Consider the following 11,692-nt stretch of genomic DNA (forward strand, 5'->3'; position numbering starts at 1 on the left):
GGGCTAATGTTGTCAACAAGCAAGACGCAAATGGTCTCTGCACCTTCTCCGCAGTCATAGGGCTCTCCGATAAGTGCATGCTTAATACATGTATGGAGCTGGGTATTCCCTACGTAAAGTCACATCCAGTACAGTGCTGACAATGAACCTCTGCTTTCTACCCCACCAATACCCGTCCCAACTCCAGGTCAAAGAAAGGTTGTCGGTGGAGAGAGGAGAAAAGAAAAGCTAATAAATGTAATAAAGTAAAACAATAAAGACAATAAATAGAAAGAGTAAGAAACATAGTAAAGTAATATGTCTCTTTTCGGGGTCACCCCTTGACCCGTTAGCTTCCTCTTTTTCTTTTCCTATTCGAAGAGCACTTATCCCCCCCACCACGAAGAGGTGGGTCTATTTGGGGGGGACCACATACATTTTCAGATACTACATTCAATTTCTAACATAACTGCCATATTTCCTTAAAATCTAAGAGTAAATATTAGAAATACAGCACTTTGAAATATACACACTGAATTGTAAATCATATGGTGCAGCGAACCCAGGACGGGTACAGAGTCCATGGGGGTATGGCCTGGATAAAAAGAGTTAAGCTTTCCAAAAAGCAAACAGTATAGTCATTGTTTTTGTGGTACTGGAATCATTGACGAGTGTTAGGCAATTTTTAAAAAGAAATTCAACACAACCGTATTTATTTTCAAGACCATCAAATTGACAGATGACTTTGAAACTTTGAGAATTATATTTTCTCCCCAAGCTTAGAATCAGTACAATTTTGGTACAAAAACTTTAAAACATTTGTATGAACTTTAAATGTGATGAATTTAAAAGATTGTCATTGTCATTGTCAAATAGAGAATGGTCAAAGTGTTAAAAAGCATATGTGAAGTGAAGAGTCCTGACGGTTTGGTCCACTAGGTACACATTTCATAATTTGGGTTTTAGGCAGAGAATGAGAGATGCAGAGAGGACATAATTCCCCTTCATATGACACCAATATCAAATGAATACAATAATATTTAAGAGAATGAAGCACGATTCAGTACTGGAATGCTCCCCTGCTGTCCGGGTCATAATACTGAGTTATTTGCTATCAAAGATTTGACAAATGTCTCCATAGCAACAGAAATCTTCTAATAATGCTGGGTTCATTAAATTTGGCACGCATGTTAAATGTTTCAATGCCAATATACTCACCAATTTTCAAAGCATTTGCTTTAATAGTTTTGTTTTTCAGAGTGTTTTCTCAAGGGCACCGGAACTTAAACAAAACAATTTTTTTTTAAAGACGGAAGAAGAGCTAACATAAAGAGCTGTAATTACTCATGCTTCTAAATGTCAGTACTTGAACAGACATTGAAAGATATAATAAACACAAATGAAATATACAGGATATACAACAGTAGGACCAACTTCTATGGTGCAATAGTTTGGCTCTTCATCTATCATGCAGAGAGCAGGAGTTTGAGTCAAGGCCAACATGGAGCAAATTTTTAATCAAGCATGTTTTGTCTCTCTGCTAGGATTTAGCCTAAAGTCCCTCTCAGCCCAGATTGGCCCTGACAGGCAGATACAAAGTATCCCGCCTCTTAAATTACCTTACAGTGTTTCCAGGTGTAAAAACCAAAAATCAAGAAATCTAGGACAACATTTGGGAACTTTATTTATAAGGCCCCAAAACATTTGCCTTGACTGCACAGAACCCGGCGTCTGTGGTGCTATGATAAGGCTCTTTGCCTATCATGCAGAGGGCTCTAGTTTGATTCCCATGATGGTATGAGCATTTGTGTTTTTCTGCTGGGATTCTTCCCTCTTGGCCCAAGTAGCCCTGACAGGCAGGGTTGAAGTAACCCATCTCTTAAATGGTCACTTTTAAGCACAAAGGGGCTATCCCGAAAAATGCTGTTTTGAGAAAATCGAAGGTAATGTTTTTGCTCCTTGTTCGGTTTCTTAAAAAGACTAGGAGAGTTTTCTCAGTAACCAAACATATACATGTACACACCAATGAAACCAAACTTCTCTTACAGGTAGAGCAATACCCACTCTTGGTGAAGGTCAAGATTTCTGAAAACCCAGGAAATCTGGGTTAGCCCGCTGGTCCTTAAAAGCGACCAAATGACCGACTTACAGTGTTGCAAGAGACGAATAACAGAAACCAAAAATAAAACTGTTCTAATAGCTGCGACATATGTCTCTTCACTTGAACAACAGTTTGCAGACAGACAAAAGTTATAATAACAATAATAGAATAATATTATGTGATATTAAAATTTGTTAAACAGAGTAAATTCTCCCCACGAATATTTGAGTTTCTCGTCTTCATTAGGGCATCACTGACTGAATCATATCTTGACGCCTTTTTAATGTGCCTAAAAAGCTTTGAGCCAAGGGGAGGATCAGAAACAAGGGAGTTCGTCTTCGTCTCTAAGGAGGTTGTTGAGATGTTTACAAATGCAAGCTTTCTTTCAAGCTCCTTTGTTGGCCTTAAAGGGGATCCCAAGGGCTTAAAATAGGTCTCAAGGGAAAGCTAAGGATTCTTTCTTACCAGTCTATCCGGTTTGCCAGGTAAATTTCGAAAGATACTAATGTACTAAAGCTGTAAAGCAGGTACTAAGTGTTACATAATATTATATCACAGAATGAAGACATTCTTTGTTTTGTTTTTGTAAAGTGTTTTACGGCGCTCGCAACTGCATAGGTCATATGAGCGCGCGGGACACTCCTAATATTTTCAGTTGGTAGGAAATTTTGAATTTTGCCCGGGTGGCGGCCGAAGCCTACTCTTATCGATTTTAGACCACCAAGGGATCTTTAACGTGCGCAACTTGCACACAGGCCCTCCGAGATTTTTCGCCCTTGTCCGAAAAGGGTAGGTGTAGATCTTTCCTACCAGAAGATCAGGGGTGTGGCAGAAAGACAGCAGTAAGGAGGAGCCAAGGAGTAGCATTAGAAAGGCTGCAGAAAGAGTCAGGAGCCCAGAGGAGGTGAAGACATTCACCAAAATAGCTTTCAAAACACATTTCACAGCAAAAAAAATTTTAAGATTATGTTTTGATATATTCCAACAGAAAAGTCATTCAAAAGTCTTATAAAGTTTTAAAAAAAAAAAATTGCTCATATTTAGCCCCAACAAATGTTTTTGGCCATTTCTGCTCTTCGGCTTCATGTATGTACCTGGTGGGCCGAACTGTCGTGACGCGTCACATATATATCGGTTGAAAAATATTCGTTTTTGGTTGCTGGGAAGGGTCAGTTATGAGAACAGTACCGTAATGTTCGCTTTTCATGGAACTGTTCTTGAGAAATTTGTTTTTACTCTATTCTTCCTCACACTTCCTTTTTTACTTCTTCTGTCTTTTTAAGCCTTTCTCCTCTTACCTCATCCCATGTTTCATTTAATTGTTTATATTTTTCAGAGACTTTCTTGACAACATTGAACTGCTGTATCAGAGACCAAAAAATGTTTCTGAACTCCGTTTTATCGCAAAAGTCTTCTGCAAAGAGAAAGAATGTGACAACTCTATTGGAACATTGCTGATATATAAGTACACACCATTTGTTGTGCTTTGCCGTGAAAATTTGCACTGTCCATCTCTCAAGTCGAATTGGAAGTGGAAAGATGCTTCTGAGAAAGGATGTAAATGCGCTGATATTCAGCCTCATGACTTTAAAGAGTAAGTTTTTAGTACTTTGTCTTTAACTGTAGTTTTATGATCCATTTTGCAAGAATATTTCTCCTGTGACAAGTATGCACACTGTTTGCTCTGTTAGTATCATGCTTTGCTGTTATACCTATGACCCTGGTTCAAATCCACAATGGGGCACTTAAGTACTCAGGTTGATTACAGAGTTTTGAAGACTCTCCTCTTTTGATTTAGTCCTGTCAGAGACAAACATTAAATTCAAAGGTCCCACCAATCGGATAAACCAAAGGTGTGAAACGGAACGTTAAACCATCAATACACTGTTCTGAAAACATGTGTTGTTATATTTTCAAATTGTCTCCCTAGGCTAGCATTGGTGCCGTTTAGTGTCTTATATTTATAGGTCCCAGAAATTAAATTTTCAAAGTAGCTGTATAACAAATTTATCTCTTCCATTTATGAATGGCCTGTGTCTCCTGAGGATTGTGGTACTATTCTTTTACCCCTCAGTCATTTTTTAAGAAAATGGCAGGGGTTTTGATGTAGTCAAATATTGCAATTCGCTAAATGGCTGCAACCCCATTTTTGACAGTACCAAGTGCACCAAACTTCTACACAAGGAACAATCACAATAACATAGATTTGGAGCTAAATTTTTTCAAGACTGAGAGCATTGCGAGATTTGTCTTTTTTTCAACAAAAACACCAAGCCCTGTCCCGGTCAGCATCGTGCCGGTCCCCGCTGAAATTTCTCCTGGTGTAGGCCTACAGTATTTGGGGCTTTATAGCAACAGAGAAAAGAAACAGCGATCTGAATTACTATGATTTCACCGAAACCAAGCGCTAAGAATTAGAAGGCCGCGAGTCGGTTTACACGCTGTTTTTATGATACCAAATAAATGGTGGTGTATAAGCCTTCAAGATTGACATCACTACTTGCTTCTAGCATACTTCTCTTTTGTGTTTTGATTGTGAGCATCTCGTGTGAAAAAGCTGAGGCTTCACTTGTCAGTGAAAAGGATTCAATAAAGCAAGTCATACCATTTTATATTCAACACTCGCTGAAGAGAGATTTTATTCTTTGATATATGTTAATTGCTGTACAAAAAATGGGTATGTGATGATTTTATTGAAGCCTCATTTTACAGTTTCTAAGATTCTCAAATTCGTATGATGATGCCATCTTGAGACGCAAAATCAACTTTTACAAGTTGTAAACATTTTCCCTGCTTTGTTAAAGCAATACATTGTGAAATAAAAATACTTTAGAATTTGTAGCATGAAAAAGATAGATTTCAAGCTAGAATCATGTATTATTCACTGAAATCTTTTGGGGGAAAATGAGGATTTTTATACAGTGTGAGGATACAGTTGTAGTGCAGGCAAACAGACATTTATGACGAATTATGAGAAAAAACGAAACAACATAAAACAATCTAATCAAAAGATGCTCCAACTTCTAGAAAGTAACATCCCAATACTTTTTGTATATATATATATATACATATCATTTTTGGGTATTATATCTTGACATTCTCAAAGCCTTTTTGTTTTACTGATTGATATGTCAACTAATCAGTTGTTGTTTTTGTAAGAATGCTTTTGCTTGACAATACTTCTCTAAAATCTGCCTATAATGTCTTTTTCAGGTATCTGTTTGGAAACAAGGATAAGTGGTATGAGCCCCCCTCCGTCGGTGCAACAAAGCAAAGGAGACCCCCCCCTGCAGGACCGTCAGTTGTTCCAGCACCAGAGGCAGACAATAGACAAGTCGAGCCAGCCATACAAATAGGCCAGGCTTCCAATGCAGAAGACACAAACTGTGAAAATGGGGGCATTGAAGGGCTGGGTGATTTAGATGAGGCTCAAAGAATTTTAGCAGATGCTCCTCCTTTGGATATTCTTTCCCTTACTAGACAGAATGTCCTATCAGATTTTGCTCTGCACCAAACAAGCTTTGAAAGTGATATGAGCACTCTAAAAATAAGCAAATAAAGTCAAGGGAGTAATAGAAAGCAGTGGAAGGTACTTTTTTTTTTGCAGTTGTTGGATTTTGTTATGATTTAGAACGCATTTTTTTAAAAACATCTGTTGGGTCAGAAATCTTTTCATTATGTATGAATTTTGCTAATTATGAATTTCAAGCTGTATCAAGGGAGGTGGACAAATTTGGACTTCTGGGCCTAAAATTTAAATTAATTATACCCCTATGCCGAGCAGATTTGGGTTTTTCATATATTGACTTCACATCTGCTAGGACAAGCTTTCTGGCTTCTGTTGCTCCGCAATGGTCCACTCTGTACCAAAACTTCACAGAAAACTAACTTTGCAGAATGTCAGAAAGCTGTTTCGTCGTGTGTAATCTCTGTTGAAAATGAAGAGTGTTGATACACAAGGCAACAATCGATATAATCGAATACATGCCTTCACGTGACCACATACTCCCAATACGTAACTGAAGTGTGTAGGTTAGATTCACCATTGAACACTTCAGTGATGTATGTAATAAACAGGTCAACGGCCTACACTATTGCCCTTGGCTTATAGCAAGAACGTTGGCCTGCACTCACACCATGCCTGTTCCCCCCCCCACCTCTCTCTCTCTCTCTCTCTCTCTCTCTCTCTCACTCTCTCTCTCACACACACACACACACACATACACGCAGCATGGCTACTTCGGTGATGGAAATTTGCAGTTGTGTTTAATTAGTGCTACCCTCACATGTTTATGCTATGTGCATATTTTGAATACAAAGAATGTTTAAAAAGAAATTTGGGACCTGAAAATTTGTTTACTATGTGAGTTTTTCTCAATATAGGCATCAGCTCTATGTGCGAGTTAGACTGCAAATAAAAGCTTAATGTTGGCACGAAGGCCTTAAAGTTGATATTCCTAACACATTCAGTATATACTTTAAAACGTTTTGGATCCTCAAGTTGAGGTTATTGATAAGGTCAGTTTATATTTGAAAGAATTTTGACATTCTTAAGTTGTTGTGAATGTTCTGCATATTTACAGGCTTTATGTGAGAAAATGGGGTTTTAAAATTGATGCACTGAAGGGTAGAGAGAGAATATTTAGTTTTGCCTCATTTTGCTTCACTTTTATTGGAAAGGCCTCACAATATGTCATGTTTTTATGCCTTCGATTTGATAATGTTGTTATAATTGTAGATTTTTGTGATCATGTTGAATTTTGTGTGCAATTTTGACTCTCTTGTTGAGAGGGAATGTGATCATTTACTCAATGTGAATAATATCAAGAGGGTCATTTTTCTGCCTTTCTTCATGTGAGGTTCTTAGTCTTTTAAAGAGGACAAAAAGATTGTTATCACTCCGTGACAACAGCCTTATATGCGTGGAAACTTTCTGAGAAAAGTAATCTGAGACATTTGAGATGTGAATTAAAGGCACGATAAGGGCGAAGAGGGGAAGGGGGCCAAACCTTGCTTGATGGCAGGCTGTTGTGCCCCTAAGCTAGGAGTTGAACTGACACAAATGTGGTAAGGATCCACCTATTACTTCACAGTGACAACCTGCAGTGTCGGCTGTCCTTTGGAGTTCACACCATAACACTCACAGTAATCTGTAAAAGCAAAAGTCATGGAGATTAGCTAAGACCCATAGCCGATAAACTCAAAGCTCCTACTATTGCACGACATTTACTAACACTTTTTAGCAGACCCAAAGAGTGGAAAAAGAAATAAATGCTGAACTGATCAGCACATAGCAAGAAATGAACAGTGCTTTCACAAGCTTCAAATATAATGTGATACCAAAACAATGCACAAATGGCATGGCATAACCAAAGTGGGTCTATATGCTCTCTGATTGTGACTGGTTATGCAAAATATGTTTAACCAGATGTGATGAAATGAAAGTTGAATCACATTCACTATAAAATAATTTTTTCAAGTTGTTGCACTTATGTCCTTAACTTTTTCAGTCTTATAATATCATTTTTTCAAGTTGTTGCATTTAGATCTATGTCCTTAACTTTTTCAGTCTTTTAAAGTTTGTTTTGACCCATTTTATGTAACATTTTATTTGGGTGTAATTCCATAATTTTTAATACCAAGACACATGGGATCAAATTTGAAGGTTTCATCCAGCATTCATGAATAAACTTGAGTCTAAACTAGAAAGAAAGCTCTTTCATAAGATATTTCGGGGAAAAAGCTGCTTTATCATTATTTTTTTTTTAATTGAGATGATAGGCTATGTATTGCTAGTGGAAAAAAAAATGTTACGTATTTTTTATGAATGTGCTTGCAAAGCTGAATGGGGAGTTGTCTTATTTATTTATCTTTTATAATTTGATTCGTCCAGTTTATTTTGGTGAATTCTTAGAAAGACTATGAGGGAGACTATACTCCTACAGAGACATGTTACATAGAAGAAGCAAGCAAGACTGAGATTCAAGAATGAAGAAGTTATTGAGATACATCGACTAGGGATGCAGCTGCTGGTGTTCATGAACTTTTAAGTACAATTACTGTTCATGTTTTATGCTCCTCCTTGAAACAATTTAGACCATGAAGCAGTCTGGCTGCTTTGAGAATGCTTGTCAAATCCAGCAAAGCTGTATTGAATACTGCATGCGTATCCTAGCAGAAAGATGGAAAATCTAGATAAAATATCTTCTTCACTTCTGAATTTTATTAACCCGTTGCCAGGCACACAGCTTAACCATCACACACACACCACAGATGCTGGACCTTTTTTTGTCTTTCGTCTGCTGGTAATTCAAATGTTGGGTCTTCTGTTCTTGGTTTCAATTTTTCTCATGTCACCAGTCAGGCTGCTTTTGTTCTCCAACCTGGATGCTTAGCTTACATAACCTTTGTTTCCTTTCTTGTCCCTGTCTTTATAGTGCTCTATACACCTCTCCAATGTGCTTTGTTTGTATACATTGACATTTCAGCAAGATGTTTCCCTGCTTCTGATAAAGAGACTTTATGGGGACACTTCTGCCCGGTATGTCAGAACCCTTCACTTAAGATGTGGTTTTTGCCTTTGGGTCTTGTGAAATATTTATGATAGCTATGGGTTTCTTTATTCATGGAAAGCACTTGTTTCGTCAGGTTTATTAAGATAATGACAGGCATTTTTGCTACTTGTTTCACATAAGATTATGTAAAATGGTTTATGAAGATAAGGAATGATAGAATGTGCCTTGAAAGGAACACATAAAAAATTGTATTGTTTTCATCAAATTATATGTCATCATTGAAAATACAGCACAGTGTCTGTGTAGAGATTTTAAGAGATTGTTGTTTTTAGTGTTAATGTTAAATCTTCTTGAACTTTGCACTGCCTCTCAGATGCACACTGGCAGTAACAAATTGTGTAGCTACAAGCTGCAAGGATAATGAGGTTAAGGTACAACTTTGCTACTTCATAGGACATCTTTGTGTTGAACTCGCTTGAGCTGATCTTCGGTTAAATTGATATTTTTCTTGGGTCCCAGCACTTCCTCTTCTTTACATTTGTTAATTAATATCAAACGGTTGAGTTCAACTTAAACGTACTACAAATTAAAATACGAACAGTGGAAAATGTTTTGTTATGTCCCTTGATTTTGTGATCTGGACGAAATTGAGCTTGGGAGGAGTTGGGGGGTTTTTTTCACTCCCTTGACATCAACTCATCAGTAGTCGACTGTACTGTGATATCTTTGTGATAAATTTTACTTGTCTAAAGTGCTGTGCTTTTCATTCATTTATTTTTTTTTCTTTTTTGTGGAGTGTTTTCTACTTTATAATTCATCTTAAGTAATTGCCCAAGAGAAAATAGTGAAGTGAAAATAATGTAGCCTACTGTAACTATTTAATATTAAAGCTCTGTTTTTGGACATGAACTTAGCCTTCTGTATTCAGTATCATATGTTTCATTGTTGTCTCTGATGCATTTAGAAGTATGTATTATGCAGATAAAAAGATAATATGTGAGGCGTCATAGTGAAATCAGGCGTTCGTCAAAGTACATCTAATGAAATCGAAGAAACTGGCATTTTTTTGCCCCATTGGTTATTTTTATAGAAATTTTGTTGGTTTTTTTAAAACTCAAGGCCTTTAAGATCAATTTAAAAACACATTTCTGTGTGAACTTGATTGAAAAACGTTTTATTTAGCTCTTTGCCCCCACGGGACACAGATCGGCAACTGTAGGGATCTGAGCAGAGGAATGAGTAGGCCTAGTGTGAGCAAAGATTCTCCACTACCAAAATATTGCACTTGCTCTTTGGGCTTTTGTCCACACCGTGGCGGGCCCCGCTTTGTCGCATAGTGCGTGATAGGCCACGTCACTAGGCGATTCGAGGTTGGTTTCATTGCCAACTGCTTGGTGTGTGTTTGTGTATGTGTGTGTGTATATAATATATATATATATATATATATATATATATATATATATATATATATATATATGTGTGTGTGTGTGTGTGTGTGTGCGTGCGTGTGTGTGTGTGTGTGTGTGTGACCACGAGAATTGCTAAGGTTGTTTAAAACAGGGGCGGCTCATGGGTCTAAAAAGTAGACGTACACAATAGACTTAAAGCTAGTTGAAGATAGTCAAGGTCATTGTAAATGAAATGTATTCTTCATCCTACCTGTTTAGAGAAAATCTATGTGAAGAAGTCCACACTTCATTCTTTTGCTGCAGCAAAGGTGTCCATCATTCTGTTGACAAAGTTGGGGATGCTGTCAATTGTGTCCTTGTGGATCGACATAAAAACATCAGTGCGATTTCTAGGATTTTGCATACTTCTCTAAATGTTGTGTCGGGTTTGTAGTCCTTCAGAGTTAAATAGAGGTCCTGGATTGTATGACACTGAGCAGACTTAAATGTTTCTTTGCAGTAATTTGAATTCTGTTTGTAACTTGATTTTATGCAAAGCAGAGTAGCTTTATGCTACATGTATACGATCAAAAAGAACTATAGGAAACGACTTTTGACATTCCTGGAATTTGGAGAGCTCGAAGATTGATAGCGTATTGATTGTATTTTGCTTCAAGAAATGGTCAACAAGTAAATTAACTACAGACTTCAACAAAAGTTAAGGACCACTTGCAAACACCCGGAGTGGTCTTATTGGGTCGACCTGCACGTGGGCGTTCTTGGACTGATCCAGTGGCTTGATGGCGCTGCCTCAAACGGACACTGACTGAAAATGACACTGCAAGCCTTCTGGAAACTTCTCGGGCTTCAACTCCATCCTGCAGCCATGCCATAGCTCTGGCACGATCAGAGTCCCTCAGCTTTCGTCTTGGTGGCATGTTGATACGTTGCTGGATTTTGCGCAAAGGGCGCCTTATATTGCCACCAAAGTGAGCACAGTTCGAGACCAAACGTCCGTTTATGACCATGCATCAGAAATTTTTACTGAGGAATGTCCGTAGTGTCGCACACAAATCGATTTTTTTTTAAACAGCCAATTTGGCTAAAATTCCCTAAGGATTTCCGTGCAGCACGTGATGATTTTGCCCCTTTAGGAAGCTTGACTGTACGCTTTGGTAACCCATTAACACTTTCAGACCAAAAAATTATGAACCATTCCTTGCTGTATTTTTTTTCGAATTTTTTAAAAATCAGAGCTGTCTGTCAAGGTGGACCTTTACTTATGTTGAGGTCTGTATTATGCCACAGGCCTCATTTGCCGCAATTTTGTTGGTTTTGTGATGTCTGCATCTCTTGGAAGCTTGTTGCTCTATGGTCTTATTTACTAATTAAACATTTATACTGTCTTTAATTTCTTCTTCGCTTGCTTTAAAAATGTTTCTAGAGCTTGTTGGGCTGCTATGGGCGTTGTACTTCTGTGTTGGAGGATCCCATAAACAGCGTCAACGTGCGTGAACACTTTGTTTAAACAAGTGCAAAAAGAAGAGTCATGTGCTCAGACTGAATTTTCTCAAGACAGAGCTGGATCTCTCCTTTCCAAGTGAAAACTGTGCTAATGAGTCGAGACAGAAAATTCCACATTGTTTCAGACGGCCGTGGAATTTTCCGGTGACGAACGCGTCTGAGAACGTCAATGCGTTTTGTAGAAT

At 37.9% G+C, this 11,692-nt stretch overlaps 1 protein-coding gene across 3 annotated transcripts in view; it reads left to right on the plus strand.

The window, feature by feature from the left end:
* Positions 1-9,504, plus strand: part of LOC101847784 (probable ATP-dependent RNA helicase DHX58) — a 58,377-nt gene extending 48,873 nt beyond the window's left edge. For all 3 annotated transcript variants that reach the window (XM_005090141.3, XM_035970656.1, XM_005090142.3), the window contains 2 exons: positions 3,417-3,674; positions 5,294-9,504. In XM_005090141.3, the coding sequence (XP_005090198.1) occupies positions 3,417-3,674; positions 5,294-5,639 (604 nt within the window). In that variant the 3' untranslated portion in view covers positions 5,640-9,504. The remainder of the gene's footprint in view (positions 1-3,416; positions 3,675-5,293) is intronic.
* The last annotated feature ends 2,188 nt before the right edge of the window (positions 9,505-11,692 follow it).

Source organism: Aplysia californica, unplaced genomic scaffold, assembly GCF_000002075.1.
Source record: "Aplysia californica isolate F4 #8 unplaced genomic scaffold, AplCal3.0 scaffold00013, whole genome shotgun sequence".
In the NCBI taxonomy this organism is placed as follows: Eukaryota; Metazoa; Mollusca; class Gastropoda; order Aplysiida; family Aplysiidae; genus Aplysia; species Aplysia californica.